The sequence below is a fragment of the Ambystoma mexicanum genome, chromosome 3p (genome assembly GCF_040938575.1).
Source record: "Ambystoma mexicanum isolate Mex_15411 chromosome 3p, UKY_AmexF1_1, whole genome shotgun sequence".
Classification (NCBI taxonomy): Eukaryota; Metazoa; Chordata; class Amphibia; order Caudata; family Ambystomatidae; genus Ambystoma; species Ambystoma mexicanum.
The window spans coordinates 1,273,632,238-1,273,654,555 of record NC_090925.1 but is presented as its reverse complement, the minus strand read 5'-3'; the positions used below and the strand labels follow the sequence as shown (position 1 = coordinate 1,273,654,555).

The following is a 22,318-nucleotide window of genomic DNA, read 5'->3' as shown; positions in this document are numbered from 1 at the left end:
ATAGAAATGGATAGTGCTGAATGAATTTCTTTGCAATTTTAGAGCCAGATTTACAAAGCATTGTTTATTTATTTATACACAGGGAAGAACATTGCTCTTTGGATCGCAAAAGGATGTTAATTAGCACCCTGCAAGTCACCATTAACCAATGAAAATGCTCGGAGTGCAGGCTGTATTCACCAGGGACAGCCCACGTTCCGAGCATTGATGAGCTCTCACGCTCTGTCGCAAGCGTACTTAACCCTTGACCCCAACCTTCAGTGTAGTACTCTGCTTCAGCTACATGCCATTTTGTAAAAAATAACAGAACAAACATTTCGTTTCATAAACAATTTATCACAGCAGACTCACAAAATGCTCCAGAGAGTTGGAATCCTCACTGCCTGAAAACGCACACACAGTGCTGCCAAAAAATGGGACAATTTTGTTTTCTGTCCCTCTTCCCTCCTCCCCCTGATCACAATTAAATTATCAGGGCCTCCATGAACAGCAGACGTTAGAAATATAGGAGTTCTGCAAGATCGATCATGCACCCAGTGCCTGCAAACATAGGACCATTGCCTCGGCACAGCTCCTGCAATCTCCAAACCAGTGTGACCCCCATGGAAATTGAAGGCGGTGCTCCATACGGAGCCTCGCCTTCCATTTCCATAGCGGCCATATTGGTGCAGTATTTTTCCTCCATCAACGTAATGCTGCAAGACATCCAGTTGGCGCAGAGACAATGCTTTCCTTTTTTTTCCTTTAAAAAAAATAATAACATTAGCACCCATAAACTAAAACTACACGGGTGTAATGGCAATATTAACCTCGGCGGCGGGCTGACCCTGTCGGTAACGGCATTGCCGCCCTCGTTAAGTGACTCTCGCTTCACTCGAGCCCTTAACTTCGGCGGTGGGCCGTTACAGACAGGGTCGGCCTGCCGCCTCAGTTAATATCCCCTCAATAAATAAGATATCAGATTTGACAGGAAGCAGTGAGCTACTGACAAAGGGGTGAGTTTGAGTGACATTCTGACCATGTTGTGGTGGAGAGTAAATGAATAGACACCACAGACAATACATCAGTGGACTTACATAGATCAAGGACAATCAACATTCAACATATTTAGGTACAGGTAGGTGGTACAGCCAGCTGTGTTAGGGATGTGACCATGATAGATGAAGTGCTAGACGGGAGGCATAGAAAATGAGGGACAGAAGAAGGTTAGAGGCGAGGGAAAAATGTTAGCTAGAAGGCAAATGAGACGTAGGTTAAGAGGGTAACATAGAGGTGAGGAGGTAGGGTTTTAATTTGGTTTTGAACAAATCATTGTGGACTGTTTGTCAGATGTCTGGGGAAAGAGAATTCCATGTAAATGGAGCAAAAAGAGAGAAAGAGTGGAAGCAAGAGGTAGCACAGGGAGAGCGGGGTGCCACAAGGGTAATTCAACAGGCAGAGCACAGATTACGAGAAGGTTTGTAGAATTCGAAAGAGAAGGATATATATGGTGGTGCCTTACTGTGGATTCATTTGTGAACCATTAGAGGACATTTAAATGGCCACGTTTTGCATCATCCATCCTCCAGCCTGGTGACGGTAAAAGGAAGTAGGTGTAACGTGAGGGAGCTCAAAGAGAGTCCTGGTAGCAAGTTAATGATCTTGTCAAGAGGACATAAAGCATAGTTGGGGCACAATAGTCCAATTTAGAGAAGACAAGAGTGGTTAAGAGATGTTGAAAGGAAAGAGTTGCTTGATTTTACTAATATTTAGGAGGTTGAGGGGAGCCACTGTTGCCGTTTTGCAGTTGAAAGTAAAGAACGTGTGAAAAAAGTCATAGATGACTCCAAGGTTTCTAGTTGAAGAGGAGTAGGGGAGAGTGTCAGATGAGAACTGACCCTCCCCCCTACTGGGAGAGGAGGGAAGGGGATGAGAGAGAGTATTTGAAAAGGAAGAAGAGCACCTCTGTTTTGGAAGAGTTTAACATAAGAGAGTGCAAAGACATCCAACATTTAATGGCAGAGAGACAGTTTGAAATGTTGATTGCGGGATCAGAGGAAAGCTCAGGGAAAGAGAAGATGATTTGGGTACTGTCCATGAAGAGTGGTGCGAGAACCAAAATGAGGAGATTAGTGCCCCAAGAGCAGAGGTGTAGAGTTTAAAGGGGAGAGGATCCAAGACAGACACTTGTGGAACAACAACAGTTAGAGGAGTGAGTTGAGTGGTGTTGTTGTTCCAGGAGACAGAGAATGTAGGAGGTGTTAGGTAGGATTTAGTCAGGGCAAGGGCTCGATTATGAATCCAGAGAAAAGAGAGTATCAAGGAGATCAGAGTGAATGACAGTGTCAAAGGCAGCAGACTGGTCAAGGAGAATTGGGATAAAAGATAGGTTGGAGTGCTTAGCAAAGGCAATGAAATTGGAGACATTAATGAGAGCAGTTTCCGTGGAGTGACGGGAGAGGAAACCTGATTGTCCTTAATCGAAGTAAGTCCACCCATGTATTGTTCCAGGTGACTGTTAGATTTACTCCCCTCCACAAGCAGGTCATAATATCACTTGAAATCACCCCATTGTAAGAAGCTCACTGCTTCCCATCAAATCTGATTTCTTATCTATTGTATGTTCTTTTGTGATCAAAAGAGCATTGTTCATCCAGAATATAAATAAATAAAGATAAAGTGATGAGATGAAGAAACTGGAGTTTTGAGACATGGGTTTTATGATAGGGAGAGGAAAGGAGGACGTTGTACCGTGATTGGAGAAAGTGTCGGGAGAGGGGAGTAGGAGGAGCAGCACGAGCCAATGCATCATTTGCATGGCTGAGAGCAGTGTGTAGAAACAGCAGAATAATTAGCAAGCTCGGGTTACTCACAGGAGTAGGAAGGAAAAAGCAAACGCTCATATGCAAAGAGGCAAAGAGGGTGGTTGAGGGCTGTTCTTCACCTTTTACTGTTTTGCCCTTAACTGGAATGCCCCAGGCTGGATACCCCTACGCAGTTCTGATAAGACATTACACTCTCTAGTCACCTGATCACCTATTCAATCAGTGGTTGGTCTCTCAAATGCTGTCCCTGACTCTGCTGGGATGAGGTTATTTCTTCTTTTTTGGTGTTGCCAGAGGAGTGTGTTGTGGCCTTTAGCTGGAAGTTGGACCAAATTAAGATGGCCGTAGGAAGTGATGTCACAAGATTGTGTGGCCTGTGCAGAGGACTACTTCCCTTGGGAAATGCACATGATAATGTACACATCTATTTAGTAACACTGCATGCAAGAACTTTTCCCCAGTTCCGTTTCGGCCACCTCCCTTCCTCTTCGCCATACAAATGTTCCAGTATTTGCACCGGCATGCATTTTCATGCTGGCGTAAATGCTGGGGATCCCTATAGTGCCTGCCGGCTTCATGCACCAGCATAAAGCAGGAGGAGCCCATAGGGATCCATTGTACACGTTGCCTGCCATATTTGCACAGCAGAGTGCAAATGTGCAGGTCAAAAGGCAGCGTACACCGCCTTTTGCCATGTATATTAGCACCCTGCTGTGTAAATGACCACAATTTGGCAGCAGGGAGCTGCTACATGTATGTCTACATGTGATGGCTACCCGCCGCCAAATTATGTCCTGGAGCAAAATGAACTGGTACAGAAAGTCGGCGGGCTCCATAGGGATACTAAGCATTTGTACCGGCATGAAAATGCATGCCGGCGCAAACGCTGGCCCATTTGTATGGCGGAGAGGAAGGAAGGAGGCTGAAACGCAAGTTGCGTTTCGCCCCTCCTCCTCACCATATAAAGGAATGAAAATTGGGCATGATGTTAATAGGAGGCGGAAAAACCTTGCGTAAGCCTTTTCCGCCTTCCATTCATGTCACGCCCCTGATCAGAATGAACTCCAGTGCGGAGGATCTGACTGTGCGCATCTGTGATGCGCTCAAATTCGCGTTTGTGAGGCCGCTACATTGTTTCAACACAAGTAATGAAGGTGTGCCAGGACATGTTTCCTTCACTTGTGTTAACACAAACACTTTTCAACCGATCCAAACAGTGCAGAGAGAATGCACATAGCCACGGGTTCAGAGTACAGTGCTTCCTTGGCATTAGTGGGCCTCGTGGCGGGCAGAGTTTCATCTGCAATGTGTATCTTCTGCTGCATGCAATATTATACCGAAACACGTGACATGGCCCAATAATATTCCATACAATCTGAGTCTGAAGTTCAATGAGTAATGCACTCAACAGGAAAAAGGTCAAAATACACCAAACAGTTATTAAACGCTTTCAATTCAGTTCATCTTCGCAGCTTTGTAAGCCTGCCAGTGTCACCTTTGTGGAGTTGTGTACATGCATGTGTGATACATTGTGATTCACTGTGTATGGTGGGGTGTCGATTTCCATCTTCCTGAGGGACACACATGTCTGGTTTTTGTAGGGTCTGCATCCTGCTCTTTTCCTTTAACTATGGGGACTGTTTTGTGGACGTTTTTCAATATAAGCGCTAGACTGCAATCCCCAAAATGGAAAGAAAAAACAGGAACTAATACGTTATTCACGCTTCGCATGAGACAAGTTGATTGCTCGTTTAGGGCCTTTCCCAGTCCACCTAGACTGCGCCCATTCACCTCTATTTACAGTCCTCACTTATCTACACATCTAAGGGACAGAGAAAATGTCTTCCGGGTCAACAGTTTGTTTAGCAACCTGCTATTGCCTGCCCAGAAATGTCATCACATAGTTCTATTTGTTGACACGTCAATCAGCCTCCAGATTCAGTCCCTACAATTATTTACAAGTCCCTGTAAAGAGGGACTTGTAAATAATTGTAGGGACTGAAGCTGTAGGTTTAAACATTCTAATATAACAAAATTGATTCTGCTCATGATGTGTTAACGAATGTAGGGGAGGAGACAGAATCCGAAAACCCTTGTAACTTCAATTATATTGAAACATCAATCAGCCTGCCAGAAGCAATGGGAGAGAGTTCACGCGCTAAATGTTTGGCGGATTAATTAGGGCTGAATGGTGGCAAAAGAGGACTGTTGGTGACGTATATTTATTTGTGTAAAGATACCGTGCTTCAGCTTTCCGTTCCCTCCGGAGGTGTTATCAAGCTGGGCCCAGTCACAAGGTGGCGAAGGGAGACCCGAGCAACGTGACATGGGCGGGGAAATAAAGGTCGGGCCGGAAGAACGTCATTCTGGACCAAGCGACTGAGCAAGCGAGTCCTGTGTTTTATTGCTCTGAATGTGTGAGGCCTGACACTGCATGCGTGTCAAGGAAAAAAAATAATATGACTTCAACGTTCCACACGGCACTCTGCTAACATGGAACGCTGATGAACGAACGACTACAACATTCCACACGCCACTCCGCTGCCTGCACAACACTCGGCAACATGCGATCTAGAAGGCCTAAAACAGCCCATGGTAACATGATGCGACGCACGCAAGCCTCCGCGCGCCCTGCCTAATACCTCGCAACACACAGGCCAGACAGCCAAGGAAAGGTAAACCACGATAATTACACGCACAGCACTCAAAGCAGAGACATTTAGAGAGCCCTAGGCAAGGCCCACCTCCATCACTACTCCCAGACCGCCTGGTGGGAGTCAGTTACCCAGAAGCTCGTGTGGGCACACGTGCCAACACAAGCACAGAAAGAGTGCGGAAACACTCACAATGGACAAACAGCAAAGCCCAGGATTTCGACAAGTGAACCAAAATGTTGAGCCCACACACCAGCCCGTCAAGAACCAGCGGCGCGAAGGGACAGTATACTCAGGCTAGATAGCCCGGAAACCTCACAAACCATACTTATGAAGCCGTTTGACCCCTACACCACGGGGGCAGCCCTCGGATGGGGCATATGGCTCCAGCAATTTGAACTCCACCTTCTAGCAAGGGACATAACAGAGGAGAAAAGAAAACGCACACTTCTGCTACTTAACATTGGCGCTGCAGCATTACGCCTGTTCAACACACATCCTAACAACGGGACAGCAGACGATTACAACCTGGCCGAAGCAGCGCTAACCAACAAATTTAAGCCCAAACTCAACCCAGACTATGAAAGATTCCATTTCTGCATGACCCGACAGAGGGAGAAAAAGACAATCTATGACTTGCGCAAGAGAATTGGCAGTCGAGTGTGAATTTCCCTACAAAGACTTTGCAATCCGTCTGCAGATCCTTAATGGGCTATCGTCCGAGAAGCTGCAACGAGCTATAATGTCAGAGAAGACCGTTACGCTAAATCGTATAATAGAAACGGGAAGGCTCCGAGAATGAACAGATGACCAGGTAGCAGTAATGGAAGCTGTTCAGATAAAAAACGTACTTAAGCGTCACCACCACAAACCACGCAGGACCCTAGCGGCACTCAGGACTGAGGTACCTCTTACCTCCACTCAATAACATTTCAGAATTTGCATGTGCCTCTCCTTTGCCCCAACACCCACCTCTTTTCTGTTATAGCCACGTGCAATTAGGCTGCCATAATGTCAGTTGCACGATACAAGCCCACTTCACTTAACATATAAAATATACAACTTTCCACAACTGAACACAGTTAATTATACAATTCAATTACTTTATTTATTTTATTTGAATTTTTGTTCAACTCTGGCCCTACCCAGATGGCCTCGGAGCATCTTACAAGGTTCAAAGATTAAAAAGGTGGGCTGTGAAACAGAAGCTACAAAAGGTTTTTAGGATAGGATAGAAAGATTAGGGTAGATGAGTGGTGGCAGAGGAGATGGAGGAGCGAGGTCATGTGTGGAGGAAACAGGTATGCTTTGAGGCTCTTTCTGAAAGTGGTGATGAAAGTGGTGATGGAGGGTGCAGTGCGGGTGTGAAGAGGTAGGGTGTTCCATGCTCTGGTAACACAGTGGGTAAACACTTGCTTTTGTATGCATGTTAGTTTGCAGAATGGAATGTGTAGTACATTTTGGATTGCAAGATGGGGTTTGTGGTGGATGGCTTGGAAAAGAATGCAAAGTCCTTTAAAGGCAATTCCTTGGGGGAACGGGCAGCCAGGAAATGGGAAGTTTAATGAAACAATGATCAGAGCTGGGTAACCTTTTTAGAGCCGCCATCGTTAGTGAAGCTACTGTTAGCTTGGGCTCAGGTAAATGTGATTGAGACCTCAAATTCTTGTTTTCTGTTATATTCCCATTTGAATACCTTTGATTGGAAAAAACACCAATGGTATTGTCGTGAGAATGAGGCACTCCAACTGTATTGTAACAAGACAGTGATGTCACAATTGCCCTGCAACAAGAAAGTGACATCATAACAACGCTATAATAATATAATGTTCTAAAGTGTAATATAGCTTTCACGCCGCGGCTGAGTGGCGGACATGGGATTTAACAGCCCGCCAGCCTGAGCTTTCGGGATTTACCGCGGCACGGATCGTTTTCTTTCTTTATTTCCTCCGATGGTCGATCAGCTCTGCGCAAGTCCATTTCCTGTCAAAGAAAGAAAGTATTTTAAAAAAATGGCTGCTTCCATGAGCATGCAAGAGGGATGCAGTCCCTTTTCTATTTCAATGTCAGCAGCCATTTTTTCCCCGCTTTTTTCTCCCTTTGGGTGCAGACGGTGAGGTCACAATCATGGCAGATTGTGATTGACCAATCTGTCTTTCCCGGGTTTTAATAGCTGAATTGTGTCTGTAACAGGAGACTCAGTACCCCAGTTTGAAGCTTTAATCCAAGTTTTTTCAGATGCTCCTTTTTCGTGAGTTTCCACAGCATCGCCTTGGGTGTGTTTAAAGCTGTTCATGGAGGGAGGGGGATGTATATGGTTTGGTAGAACACTTTGGAAATATTTCGTGACATCCCTGCGTAGGGGGCACATGATACCTCCATGCACACAAGTGTACTCTAACCTGCCCAGACACATTACCATCTGTCTCCATTTTGCTGCTGTTATTACTGTTTGAAGTCGTGCAGTGTGTGGAAATGGCTAAGAGAGGAATGTAAGTATGTGGGGAGGGATTATGAAGGACATGGCTTTCCTTTCTGACAGGTTTTCTTTCTTTTACCCACACAGGTTCGACATCATGAGCAGATACTGGACCTTCCTACTGGTTCTGGTCAGAGTTATTCTGCCACTGAAGGCTGAGGAGACCTCCGCCTGCCCTGCCGATTGCGCATGCCTGGAGCCACAGCACCACATCCTGTGCTCCAATGCCAGTCTGACCTCTGTGCCTTCCATCCTAGCTGAGGGCACGCTGGAGCTACGTCTAGACTACAATAACCTGACAAGCCTTGACACTGGAGCTTTCTTAGGCCTTTCACAGCTCTCTGCCCTTCATTTGAGCTACTGTGGCCTGCGCAACATTCAGCCAGGGACCTTTGAGGACCTGCACAGCCTGGAGTACCTACACCTGGACAACAACCTTCTGGAGAGCCTCGAGGAGGGAACCTTCCGGAACCTCAGCAGGTTACTGTACTTGCACCTGGAAAACAACAAGCTCACTTTTCTTGGCCCAGGTACAGAAATCGCATTGTGGGTGTTGTGCACAGGGAGGGGGGTGCAGAGGTCAAGGGGAGTTCCATAGGTCTAGGTAAGGGAAGGACGAGGAGTCAACAACAAGAGTACCCCACACTTGTGTAAGAAGAAGAAACTGCAAAGGGCTGATATAGAACACTAGGTTCAGGTAAGGTGAAGACAAGGCCTAAATCTGGGATCACTGTGTTGCCAGACAATGGGGAGGTCAAGGCAAGAGGAGATCACCAGACTGAGGTAAAGAGAGGACAAGGTGGAACACTGTGTGATGATCCATGTTCCAGGCAAGGTGATGCTTTGAGAAAAGAAGAGCAACCTAGGCCTAGATAAGGAGAGCAATGGGTGAAGATCAGCTAGAGTACATTAGGCCCGAGAATAGAGGGAAGTGAAGGTGGGCAACCTCAGGCCAAGACGACGAGAAGTCTGGGTGTTAGGTAAGGATGTGGCAGAGGACTGCAAGAGATCCATGGAACCTGGTAAGGAATAGATTGAGCGTTGTGAGAAAACCCTATACCCAAGTAAGCAGAGGACTAGGCCCTGAGAGAAACGTAGGCCTTAAAAAGAAGAGAGCAGGGCAAATGTCAACATGAGTTCAGGCCTAGAAAAGGACGGGCTGAAGGCTACGAGATAATATTTGGATCAGAAAAGAATGGCGGAAGAGTTGCGATGGAACTCTCGGCTGGGGAAAGCGGAGGGTGAGATGTAAGCCCATGAGAAAACGCTAGGTCAACTAAAGGCAAGGATGTTTGGAAGAGAGAAGCAGCAAGAGAAACCTAAATAGAGAGGGGGCTGAAAGGCCGTGAGAAACCCCAGCTAAGGAGAGGATATAGCAGATAACCATTAAAGAGAGAGGCAGGATAGTATGGGACTGGAGGCCGTGAGAGAAGTTCCCAGGAAATTCAAAATGGCACAGTGCATAATAGGAGAGCAAGCTACTCAATGTATTGGATGTTGCATTCTTAGTCCATTAACGACTTTCTTGTATACATTTGGGGCATCCTTCCCTGTAGAGGGCGAGAGTGAAACACTTTGACACAGCAAAAGAGGAGCGTCCGAATCCATTTGCAGCGGACTGTGTTTGCACATACCCCCATGCACAGCCTTCCATTACTCAGTTCCTTTGCCTACCATCTCATCCCATGGCATGCATGCGGGAGGATAGCCCAGGGGCAATGCGCTCACCTTGGAAGCAAGACGATGCAGAGTAAGATAGGTTCGATCCTCGGGTCTGCGCTTAGAAACCTCGTGGTATTAAGCGCGTTATAAATAACCAATTATAATTGTAATAATGCATGTGTGCACTTGTAAGAGGTCATGGGGATGAGTACGTTGCATCTACTAACAAAACTTATAGCCTCAGTAAGCCACTGAGGCGTGAACCTGGTCACTCCGTTTGGGACAAAGTCCCTTCCCACACTTTTAAATGAGCATAAGTAATAATTAATCAAAAATGAACAAATATTCGAAACAGAACAGTGCATAATACCTTTATGTCACCAAAAATATGTTGATTTTCTTTTGCAGTGAAAAATTACCACATCATATTCAAACCAAGAGTAGGTACATATGATACAAAGAATTACATCATTCATTGATATCTATACGAAAACCTAAGTACAATTCAAAATACGCAAGTCCACATGGGATCTCACAAGACAAAAAGTCTCTTAAATTCCACAAAAAGTGGCTTTTGTCATTTGCACCCCCAATGCTGCAGTGCCATTTTACAATCACATTAATGCACTACACGTTTCGGGGATCGGGCCCCTTCATCAGGTGTTAATGTTGATTGCATTTCTTGAACTTCTACAAAAAAACACTAAAATATATATTGTCACTCTACTATTAGGCATGGTCTAAATGAACAAGTATGGGCTAATAATGGCAACACCAAAGGAAGTTGGTACAACTGACCTTCCAATTAATGTGGGTCTTCTACCACCACACTTGAAGCCGCCAAAGAAGAATTTCTACCAATCTCATTGAACTTCGAATATAACGACAATCCTGTTTGCCCTAAAAGGTAATCACTAGTACTAGTCTTCAACCACAGCAGTTTGGATAAACCAATTCTAAAATGAAAAGAGTAAATACAGAAACTAACTAATAGTAAGAAACCACTCGTTCAATGTCTTAAACAATAATTAACAAAGAAAGTTAGCAACAAAGCTACAGTTCAAAAAGGTCCCAATAATCCCTATAACCCCAAACTGCACTTTACCTGACTGTCATATGTTTTGAATGCGATCCGGGAACGGAAAAGCGGCTGCCGAAGCAGCCTTCCGTCCCGAATCACATTTAAATACTATAGTGATCCGTCACATGATCACGATCTGATCATGTGATCGGAAGCGAACTACGTTGCATCTACTGCTACATCCACAGAACCCTTCTTTTATATATTTCACAAGCAGGAGAAAGAGCAAGCCATAGGACCGCAGTCCAGACAGCAAGCGTGTGGTATCCCCAAATTGGCACCTCGCCTCAATGGAAATGTGTCTTTGGCGAGCCACTGATGCCAACTTGGCCGGTCCCACATAAGCATAAATGCTTTCGGGGCAGAAGATGGTTCTCAAACAATGAGATTGTAGTAGGAAAGAAATAGCCTCATTGGAAAAGAAGCCTTGGAGTCGTCCTTCTGGATTGCGAACATCATAGAGAAAAAGCTGTTTGAGAAGCAAAACAGATTGTGTTTGGTCTGTAGAAAACACAAGCAACCTTCTTAAATTCAGGTCAGGGTTCTACAAAGATGCAGCCAGATGGAATCTTCCTCGCTGTGCCAATTATGGCATTTCACCAGCACTGGCCAAATTAGATCGAAAGCCGCACACAGTCTCGGCTGTTCCAGAGCAAATCAGTCTCCTCTTCCAGAGTCCAGGATGACTCGCTTGCTTTGATGATGCTGTCTAGTGAATACCTCCCTGGCCTCCCAGGGAGGTCAGAGCTTCCTCCTTCGCCTATTTGAAGAATGCATTGGTTATTTTTTAGGTGCTACATGAGACTTGTAGCTTAGCCTGTACGGGGGCCAAAAGGAAAGAAACTCATAGCTAGATGTCATGAATCAGGGTGCCCGGAGTCATATCACTACATTCATATATTGCATATATCTATCACTGCTGTGATAGACCCCTTCTACCTCTGAATGCGAATAAGTGAAGTCCACAAACCCCCAACGCGTTAGGCCACGTGAGCCATACCAAAATCATCTGGCGCACTGGACTTCTACTAACTCTGCAGAGCAACTTTAGATGTACCTCTGGGGGGTGGGGAGTCGTACCTTCATAAATAATGATCAAAGTGGAACTCCTTGCCCAGCCATGAGCCAAATATCGTCAAATTCATATTGTCAATCAAGGTGAAAAGTTATATTGGGTAACCGCAGTTCTATGAAAGGGGGTTCACTTTCTCCTCTTGCAATACATGTTTGCGAGGGTGTAAACAGTAACCTGTTGACCCTGCCTGCCTCATTGTTCTAAACCATCTCCCCTCCACCCCCATGTGTGACAGGCTGAAATGTATATCTTCGCAGGAAAGGAGTCAGAAAACGCCACCTTTGGATAGATGATCTGAAACAAGTATCCAGAATGGAAAGATTGATTTTATACAGGGATAAGAAAATGAATTTGTTTGATCAAATCTGGGGTAGATTTTTGGATTTCTAAGACTATTGTCTTCCTGGTTTAGATCAAATCTGTAATGTTCCTCTTTATAGGGAATGTGTATTCATTAATGTGATGATCCTGACTTTTCTGTTTTATGTTCATTTAGTGGTTATATATTTTGAGATGTATTATATTTAAAAATCAATAAACATGTAAATTAAAAAATAAATCAATAAATAAATAAAAGAAAACGCCACCTTGTTCAGACCAGATAGAACAGCAGCGCTGTGTTGCCGGCGGAAACCATCATTACTCCTCAAGATGAAGACAGAAAAGGCAGCCTTCAACTCCTGGATGTTTGATGGAATCAGCCTGACTCATAGACTCATCCCTCCAAAGGCAGCTCTGCAGTCTTCCTAAGAAGAACTCAAAGCCAGGGACACATCTGGCCACCTGGCTCTGAGAAAAGGAAGGCCCCCCACAGAGAAACCCTATTGTTGCCATAGAGAGAAAGGGGTGAGTAACCCTCACATTACCCATAAGCACAGGACTCAGAACATCTTTACGTGACAGGAGTTTGGGTTGGAAAGCTGACCATGGGCTCTCTGAGGATGAGCGCTCAGTGGCATTGAGGTTCCCTCCACACATTCCAGTGAAGGGCCGTATAGCGCGGCGGTCACTGATGCTTGTGTAGTCAGCTATAAGAATCATCCTCGTCTGGAAAATTCTCAAGGTATCGGCAATCTCCTTCCCAGGGCAAGCCGCTCGAGAAAGCCACAGCAAGACAACTGCAATAACAACCCCGTCACCAACACCAGCTGCAAAAGGCTCCGCTAATGATTGGAATATTACATTGTACTGAAGCGGCTGCGCGTGGGATGATGTTCCTAGACTCAATGACCGGGGGAACATGCTCATTCGTGTTCTTTTAACCCTTTCTATGCTTTTCAAGAGCACAGGACACAAGGTTGTTTTATACAGGTTAGAACATCATGCAACGAAAGGTCGGCGCTTTTGCAACTTTCTGGCATGTAGAAAACAAAAGGGGGAATGGGCCCTTTCCTTAACCCCGAACCAACTGCCCTGTGGTGTCCCCATAGGCTCTCCATGGTCTCCCACTATGTTCAGCTGCATCTCATATCCAGAGAGAAATATAAAGCACATGGACTTGTAGATGGAGGATGACCACACAAAACACTCTTCACTGCTTAATTTATATATCAAACCTTTTTTCTTTTTATATAAAAAAGTCTATTTCTAAAAATCCATTAAATTATACAATGACACCACGCAGCTCACTCTCTTTCACTCATTCACACTCATACTTTCTTCAGCACAGAGTCTAAATTGGTTTTATAAATGAAACAGTACCACATCTGTCATTTTTCTAATCTTATACAATTGAATGCTATTTAGGTCCCTAAATCTATTGTAGGTGACACTGTCTGTATGTTGTTGTTCCAACAGATCCTCACGTCGACACGTGTTTCAGTTGCTATAATCGAGCATCAACAATAGTGCTCTCTTGTTAGCGCAACCTTCTTCAGGACAAAAAAAACAGATATACTTTCTTTCATATATGCGAGGGTGAGCCACACCATCTACAACAATAAAATAGATAAAACATGCATCAACCTTTAGCACCTTCTGTCATCATCCTTTTTTTCAAAACATACATATTAATGTCGCCCTTCGACCCCTGCTTTTGCATGGGGTGATCTGGGACGCGGGCTCGCCTTGGAACAGCTGTTTGGAGCAGAACAGCGCCTAGAAAGAACTTGTTTGAATGAGTATGGACACTTGTAAAGAGCACATTGCAAGCACACACTATAGAAAACTTGTCTAGCTCTATGAAGGAGTTAACACTGAATATCAGGGCCCCCCCCTTGCTCATATATAGCTTTGAGGACTAACCACCTAAAATGGGATGCCATCGTCGTCATAGCCTTGGGTATAACCCATGGAGCTGAGCGGAAGTGGGCGAGAGGCACTAGGCACTGGTTGTGAACTTCTAGTAAAGGATGTGTATCTTACATTCAAGGGGCCGGCAAACAAGAGTCGGGAACTGGGCATCTTCAGTACCTATGACCAAAATCCGGTCCACCAGGTGGCAGAGGATGATTAGGGCCAGCGGTCACATTTGACATTTAACCCTGAAATATAATAGTCAAAAGGTGAGGATTGAGGAGTCGAAGCAGACCTGGTTTCTGCTTCTCCATCGTCAAAAGTCTGGTGTGCTGCCCCTGGTCTGTTCCCGCCAAAGGCACTTGCTCTGTGTGATGCTGAGCCGCAGACAGGTCTTCCATTTTCTAAATAGGAACTCTATCTTGCCACAAATGCCGCTCAAAGGTTGACTTCTGGAGGGGCGAACATGAGATGCTCCTTTGGTGCACGTACCCCAATTTGATTGCACACCGGCAGGGCGTAGCCTGTGCTGCTTTTCATGCTCCCTGACAATCAAAGGATGCCACCACACGTTTTGGCCTTTGCTTCTTGCTTCAGTCCTCTTCCTACCGCGCATTGTTTGTGTACCTTGTTGGCACAATGAAGCCCATGATGTGCACTGCACTGCGGGGCCAGGAGCGTGTATGTGTACATTACATCATTTTAGTCAAGCTGAAAAGTGTGCTCAAAAACCCGGTTGCTATGTTCCGCTACCCCTTTTCTCTGCCTGCCACATGTCCAAACATTCTGACCGCCATGTTGGATACGCCACTCAAACATCAACTTGGAGGATGAAAAGGGGACAGTGTGTGCAGTGCACAAGGGGAAGAGAATGCATGGGAGGTACTGGGATCTCCGTGCAGGTAAGAGGAGGGGTACAACTCACGTATGCAGATATCAATACATAGTCCTAACATGGGTCTGTGACTTCGATGGACTTCAGAGTTCATTTTTGCTGTAATGCACCTGAGGTGTGCACGAGGCGTTTTTTGGCGATTATGCTCATGATATTGGCCCATGGTGTTAGAGGGCGCGTCCCTGGGTTATGCAGGATCAGGTGGCTATGAAACCATACAAATATTGAGAGCAGATGGGACCTTTGGGAGCCCCTACTCTCTGGCCCCAGTTTTAGGCTTTTCTGGCACCTATGTCAATTACAGGTGCTTTGCCTGGTGGGGCCCTTGGAAATCCTCATGGCGTTAGCCTGTACCAACACCCAGGCATGGCAGCTGAAGAAGCGCCATGTGTACAGCTTACCTCCTGACGAGCTCCTTAGCCTTCCCAGAGGTCGAGAAGTGTGTAATGAGAAGAGTACTAGAATAGGTGCCCGTGAAAAAAGGCATCTACTTAGCTACTGCTTCCTGGCAATTTATTAATACAAATCCTATTGGGCATAGGATCCCAAAATGCCTGACCGCTCTACGTTTCTAAGTGAAAAAGTTACAAGTACGGATGGAGCGGCATACAAGATGGCAGCCGTGGTCAGCCTCTTCTTGGACGCAGTGAGCTGCATGCCTTCTATTCAGCCCTCAGCTGAATAAAAAGGAGCTCGGGCTCAGGAAGTAGACTCAGCACAGCATCAATCCATTCCATGTCAGAAACCAAAAGGGAACCAGCTGCATGTTCTCTCTTCTCACTGAGGAGCAGAGTTGGGCACCCTAGCTATTCAAGCAGAGCAAACTGACTGAGGACGAGAAGCAAGTAAGTTATAGCAGAGTGCGAGCGGGAAAGTGGAATATGCTCCAGCTTGCGTTTACTTTTGGCTAAATAGCGCACTGTTTTCACTACCTACTGAAGACGATGAAGCTATTGACTGGACTATGTACTTAGCCTGGATGGATACATTTGGCCAACCCCAAAGTCACCTGCATCTTCTCTGTTTTTGGGATTTACAGGGTTCGCTGAATTATTAAGCGATTCGGGGGGCAGATATGCTTAGCAATCCATTTTCAGACACATCAAATGTATGCAGGCGAGGTGACGGCTCAAAGCCTGTGGCAGGACAGGCAGCAGTCTTCGTGGTCCGACATCTAGCAATCTGATGACTATTTGCTTCAGGAAAATACCTGGTCCCCGCCAGCAATGTTTATTTCATTCAAAGTTTCTGGGCCCCACTTGGAACAGCAGAGCAGTAGAAGAGTACTTCAGAGCCTTACCCGCGGATCATGAGAGAATCATTGCAGCCATTGAGCCTAGAGGACAGTTGCTGGAGTGGCACTCATTCCTCAATTCACCCCCTTGCAACTGACAAAGACATTGAGACAGTGCATAAAGTACACTCTATTAAGCATCATAGTTATAATTATGGTTCTTGAACATGTTCACATGTGCCTTTATAGTTAACATACAACGAATTGGTGTCCCCACAGCATTACCTTATAAAACGGAGGATTGATTTGTGAACCCTGAATTTAGCCAGGGGTTACACTTTCCCCTTCTCTATATTCGGGGAAAATATCCTTGTCTCCGAAGATGCACCGGAATCTCCCATAACACCCCGGGGGCAATGTAAACATGGATTTCCGGTGGCAGAGATGGAAATAGAAGGGCCTGGCAACAGGAACGATTCAGTGGAGTCCTGGGGATTGATAACTGACTGGTCAGCACTCCCTGGTTGATCTTCGGTGGGAGACGGGCTACCCTTTGGGGCGATATCCTGTTCCGGTCAGTGGCCATCTGGAGGTTTAAGTTTGAAAAAATCTAACGGCATGCATGAAAGGTACTTCATCCGCAACTGTGGCCAGCACAGCAAGGGCTTCTGGGAAAGGTTCATGAGCACGCTCTGGAATATTCAGGACAATGGGAACTGGATCTTGGGAGTGTGCAATGGAAGACCACACCTGTGCAAATCCTAAGTAAAGATTGTTGCCAACCTCCGTTGGCTCTGTGTCAGAGTGGAGCAGTTTCTGATGTACTCATTGCATTATCCTGGATCTGGAGAACTTGACAAGCCTCTGCTTATGGTGATTTTGCAGTTCACGGGCGCTGCCTCATTGAGGCCTTACAGGATGCTGTGCTTCCTCCACCTGTGGATTAGGAATCAGAATCTCATCCTCGACTAGAAGAAGAGGGTTCTGGGGACGTTTGCTCTTCACACAGTCGGAACATAGGGCGATCGCCCAACTGATGCTCTACAATGAAAGGTTGCGACTCCCACTTATCACTGAGATTCCTCTGGCCTCTGTAGCCTGCACTGCCAACAATCACATGATCGCCAGGCTGCGATCAGTGGAACGTGACCTTAGCATTGTGGTCGCATGTGCTTCTGTGTGCAGTTTTGTCTGCAGCTGCCTGTGCAATCTGGAGGGCCTACTCTAGCTGGTGTTGGAGCTGTCTCGCATAGCTGGCATAGTTTTCACCACAGATCCCATCAGGTGAAACTCCAAATCACAGGTACACTGGAAACCTTGTATCATGGTGGAACAGTAGGTAATAGGGCGTAAACATTGGGGCATAATTCTGGTGCAGTTGTATAGAGGCGTGGCTTCATGCTGGCTCTCTTCATGCTGTAGGGTGCTCAGCCTGGCCATGAGAGTATGCTTGAACCTCTGATTGGTGGGAAAAGCCTGCACGTAGCGGGTGGAATGATCAGTAACCCGCATGATATTCTGGATTCATTGCCGGTTCATCGTCAGACACAGGAAGTCTATGCAGATGAGGTCCCTAGGGCTGGATATTTGTAGATGCCAGAGGTAAGTGGCAGGGTAGGCAGCTGTATTCCTGGTTACACATCTCACCCAGCTGTGTCACTAGGTTTCAACTTCAGTGGCCAGACTTAGCAATTGACATCTTGAGCAGACCAGTTCAAAGGTTTGGTCATGGTCAAAATGCCCATGATGTCCATGGATGGCAAACAGTACAGCCTGACCAAAGCGGTGGCGTATTGGTATGATATGGCATTTGTAATGTACCTATACACAAGTGTTTCAAGGCGCGATGAGGCAAGGGAGGGGGAACAGAGGGAGGACAGAGACAACGATCTTACTAGGCCAAGTGATATTGAGATTGCGCAAGAAGTTTGAGTAAGACCTGGTTGCTGAGGCGGCTCTTCTTACAGAGACTTCTGCACCAAAGACTGCCACTTCGACAGCAAGACAGGATCATCCATGGTAACTGATTGTTTCAGCTCCCTCCATTGCAGTTTTCAGCAATTTCTGGATCTAAGAGATGACCATCTTGGGCCAGTTGAAGTAGATCAGTTGACTCCAGGCCGGTGATGTTGCAGCACAACTTAACGTTGGGTTCCCAAAAAGTCTATGTTACTGGCTCTGTCTGGTTCCTGATGGATCGCAGATTGTAAAGTGGCTCAGACTCCGGCAAAATGAATTCTCTTACGGGTAGCGGAATCAGCTGGTGCAGCATAGGGTCTACTGGAGAGAGCATTGTGTGGTCCGCCAGATGAAAGGCTCAGATCAGAAGACATATTCAGTTTACAATGCTTTTATTTAACTCAAAGAAAATGACTTACTGACCCTACTCCTAAAAGACAAGTTTCCTACCTACCAAGCTAAATTTAGGGTGCTCGTCAATATTAGTCAAAATAATAAAGCTTGTCCTCTGTCCAAATTCTAAGTTCTGAACTGGCCCTACCAATTCGAAAAATACCCAAAAAGGGAAAGTGGGCACCATAGGTTGCCCCCAGTGTTTTTATCTACGCTGCCGTCTCCTAGAGGGTCCAGGAATCTCACATAGTATTACGTTTCTTTATCAGGAGATCGTTTTTCTCAAGTTCATCAGTTCACGTCCATCTTGTCATAGTTCAGCAAATAAAAAAGGGGTTTTCCTCAGATACAACAATCCTGAATTCTCAAGTCCAAAGGAAGTCAGTTCTCTGAAAGATCATAGATCAAGGGTTTCCCATGAAAGTCCAGTCTTGCTTGATTCTGCTTCCCCCTCGGGCTGATTCTTGCTTTGCTTTGCTTTATATGGCTCTCTTGGCTCCCTTGACTCTCTTGTTCCCATATTCTCATTCAATCCATAGGGACATGCGTATCTCCTGCTGGGGGATCTTTCCCCTGGTTTCGGCTTGGGCTTTTGAGCCTTTTTACCGATTCTAAGGCTTGGGTTTTCTGGGTTTCCGTACCACTCTTATTATATGTGTTTGATTCCCCTTCTGGGCCAGGTTGCCCCTAATACAGTTTTGTACTCTTTGTTATTTCTCCCCTCAATTTGGTTTGGTCTCTGTGCCCCCCTCAACTGTGAGGAACCCATGTATCTTCTCTACAGCAGGTGCTGCTCCCACAAAGTGACATTGCCGTTCTCTGTGTCTCCTCAGAGTCCTCTCCGGTACGGCAGCGGGACTGTGTCCTCGCTCACCACCCTGTTCCTCTCTCTTTGGTTTCTTGTCATACAAGCAGGGGACTCAGCCCCCTTTTGCTCGCTGGGTTTGGCATTGTTTCTTGGGCTCCAAGCACACCACTTGGTCATGCCTTCCCTCTCGGTCAGCTCTGCTCGACCTTTCCAACTCTGCACCGCCCTGTGCTTCATCGGGCAAGTTTCTCTCACTCTCAGGCTTCTCTCCTGGAGTCTCTCCAGGTCTCTGTCTGGACCTCCTTCCGGGTCCTTCTCCATGCTACAGCTGGCTCGGCTCAGCAGTGCGTCTCGGCCTCTCATTGACATCGGTACATTGGAGGTGAGACGATACGCAAGTGAGTAAGTCCATTTATCCTTGTTATCAGATCCACAAGAGGTGTGTTTGATTGTCCAGCCCCTAGAAAGATCAGCATTACATCGACCCTACCGTTTAAACGTATTTCCTACCTTATTTGTAGTTCCACATTTGGAAGACAGATCCACCTCTGGTATTCCCATTTATGCGGACAATGTCTCAGTAATAGGGAGTTCCTTACTGGAATGGGAGTCCCTGTCCCCTGGTGGGGAGTCACTCCCAGTAAGGTCCCGCTTTCCCATCAACTAGGGAGGGTTTTGCTTAGCAGGCTCATCTCCTCATCCTCAAAGGGGGTCGCTCCCCACCAGGAAAGAAGGGACGAAACCTCCAGATTCATCACAATTGGCACCTTTATGGATTTGTCCAGGTCTATGTAGCGGCCTAAAGTCATATGGCGAGAGTGGTGAGCGGTGAGCCACCAATATCATGTGGCATCAAGCTTTGCAGATTTCAACATGTAGGTCAGTGGATTGTTCTCTGTGTGTGCCATGAAGCTGGCACTGCAAAGGTAGTCATGAAGCATTTCTGTTATGGCCCACTTCATAGCCAGGAAATCCAACTTGTTGACCGTATAGTTCTCAGGAACATGAAGTCCTTGGATTGCAAAGGTGATGGGCCTTGTTCTCCTGCTACAATAATACAATATTTCTACATGCAAGAGGTAGGGCTGCTGTGGGTCTTCATAGGCCAGTACTGGCGCAAGAATGAACATCTTCAACTGCTCAAAGGCCTGCTGGCTTTGCTTGGTCCACCTCTCACCAAATGTCTAACAAACGTTATGCAATGGATCCTTGGGACTGGTATTCTTCACTTGCTTATTCATGGATTGGTCCCATTTACTGAGATCTACAAGTGGTTGGCTGCTGTTAGAGAATCCAGGGATGAAACTTCAGTAGAAGCTGCAAAACCATGAAAATCTCCACAGTTCGTTCAATGTCTGGGCTCTTGGCCAACTGAGTAGAGCTCTTGGCCAACTCAGTAGAGCATTGATATTTGCTGGGCCCACGGCAATCACTATGTATCTAGTGTACTCAACACTAATTAGGCAGAATTGTCACTTGTCCATGGACACCTTCAAGCCTTGGTCTTGAAGGCAGTCAAGAAGCTTCATGAGCCTCCTGTTGTGTTCCTTCAACAACCTCCAAAACACAATGACAGCAAGGTTTAACACTACCTCCTCTGGCCTTCTTCTCCATGAGGTGCTGGAATGTCGGCAGCTCATCATAGATGCATTCCTCTGCCCCCTAAAATCCAGGGGGCAGAGGAAAGCTGTCCTCTCACAGTGATCCAAGTGACAGGAATCTGGTAGCACCAGGGCTTTAAGTGGGCCCCAACTAACCCCAGCCACAGCAACAACTCAGGCAGTCTGTGTTGCCGAAGTGCTGCACGGTTACACCGGTTACCTGCAGGTGTCAGCACTTCGGATTAGAAAAAAAGAAAAGGCATTGCATTTTCTTTTTTCTAAACCAAAGTACTGAAACCTGTAGTCAACCGTTGTAACCGTGCAGCTTTGGCCTAAATGGGCTGCCTGATGTCTCTCTACTCGAAAACAGGAGGAGGGCTGGAGTGTCCGGTCTCTGCTTTTGTTTCTGAGTAAAGAGTCGTCAGAAAGCAGGAAGCCCATTAACCATGAAGTTAAAGGGCTTCCTGCTGCCTCATTACTCTTTACTCAGAAGCAAAAGGAGAGACGGGCACTCCATCCCTCCTCCTGTCTCTAAGTACAGAGACATCACGCAGCAGGCCAACTTTTCACTCAAGGAGCCCGTGGTTTTTAACCACGCGGCTGCTTGAATGGAAGGGCTGCCTGTTGCGTGTGGGAGCTGGCACACACTGGTGTCACACCTTGGTGCGCCCAGCCCCTCCTTTTGGAGCTGGATGCACCAAAGGTAATAATAATGTCAGTGAGCCCCAGCTCCCCTGCTTTTACCAGCCCTTGAGCTGGTAAACCACCTGGAGATCCCCGGGTTACAGACACCTGAACTAGATGGGGCATACACCATTTCTGCAAGAATTCCTGCACTGCAGCAGTAATGCATTTTGCATGCATGCTCTAGAAGCGCTCAAGTGCATTTGTGAATTCATGAAAAATTCACCCGATTAAGATTTCCAAGATTGAAGAAAATAGGATCAATAACGTATTCAAAAACTGACTGTCATGGTAATTGCTTACACATAGAAACGTTCTCTTGGTTTGTTTCTGCCGTCCCCATTAAAAGGCCTCTGTAATAAGAGCGCTGCCCAGCCCTTTCTTTGTCTTCCAGCACAAGACCTGCTTGATCTTCTGTTATCAGACTTTGGTCCTCCCCACCTGCCACCCTCTCTACATTTCCCCGCCCAATGGCACAAAAGCGGACATTCCAATTACTGTAATGCCTTTATCAAAGACCCCTCGCTTGAGGGCTTTTCCCACAATAGGAATCTCACGCCCTTGAATGGCCCTGCAAAGACGCTGCTATATGTTCAGTGACTTACATTGTATTAAACTCATGGTACCAAGTCCCCATGCAAATGGCAGATATAATGTTTGCAAATACCGTGTAACATGTTGTAAATGCCATAGTTGTTTTGGTCTGTTTTGTATGTAATGTCTGAAGTCCCTTGGGCGAGGAGGGTGGTCTCTG

The 22,318-nt window shown here is 46.2% G+C and overlaps 1 protein-coding gene across 1 annotated transcript in view; it reads left to right on the top strand.

The window, feature by feature from the left end:
* The window catches only part of LOC138581454 (chondroadherin-like), a 138,329-nt gene that overhangs the window by 39,281 nt on the left and 76,730 nt on the right, over positions 1–22,318 (top strand). The window contains exon 2 of the mRNA XM_069652777.1: positions 8,025–8,467. Coding sequence (XP_069508878.1) covers positions 8,025–8,467 — 443 coding nt within the window. The remainder of the gene's footprint in view (positions 1–8,024; positions 8,468–22,318) is intronic.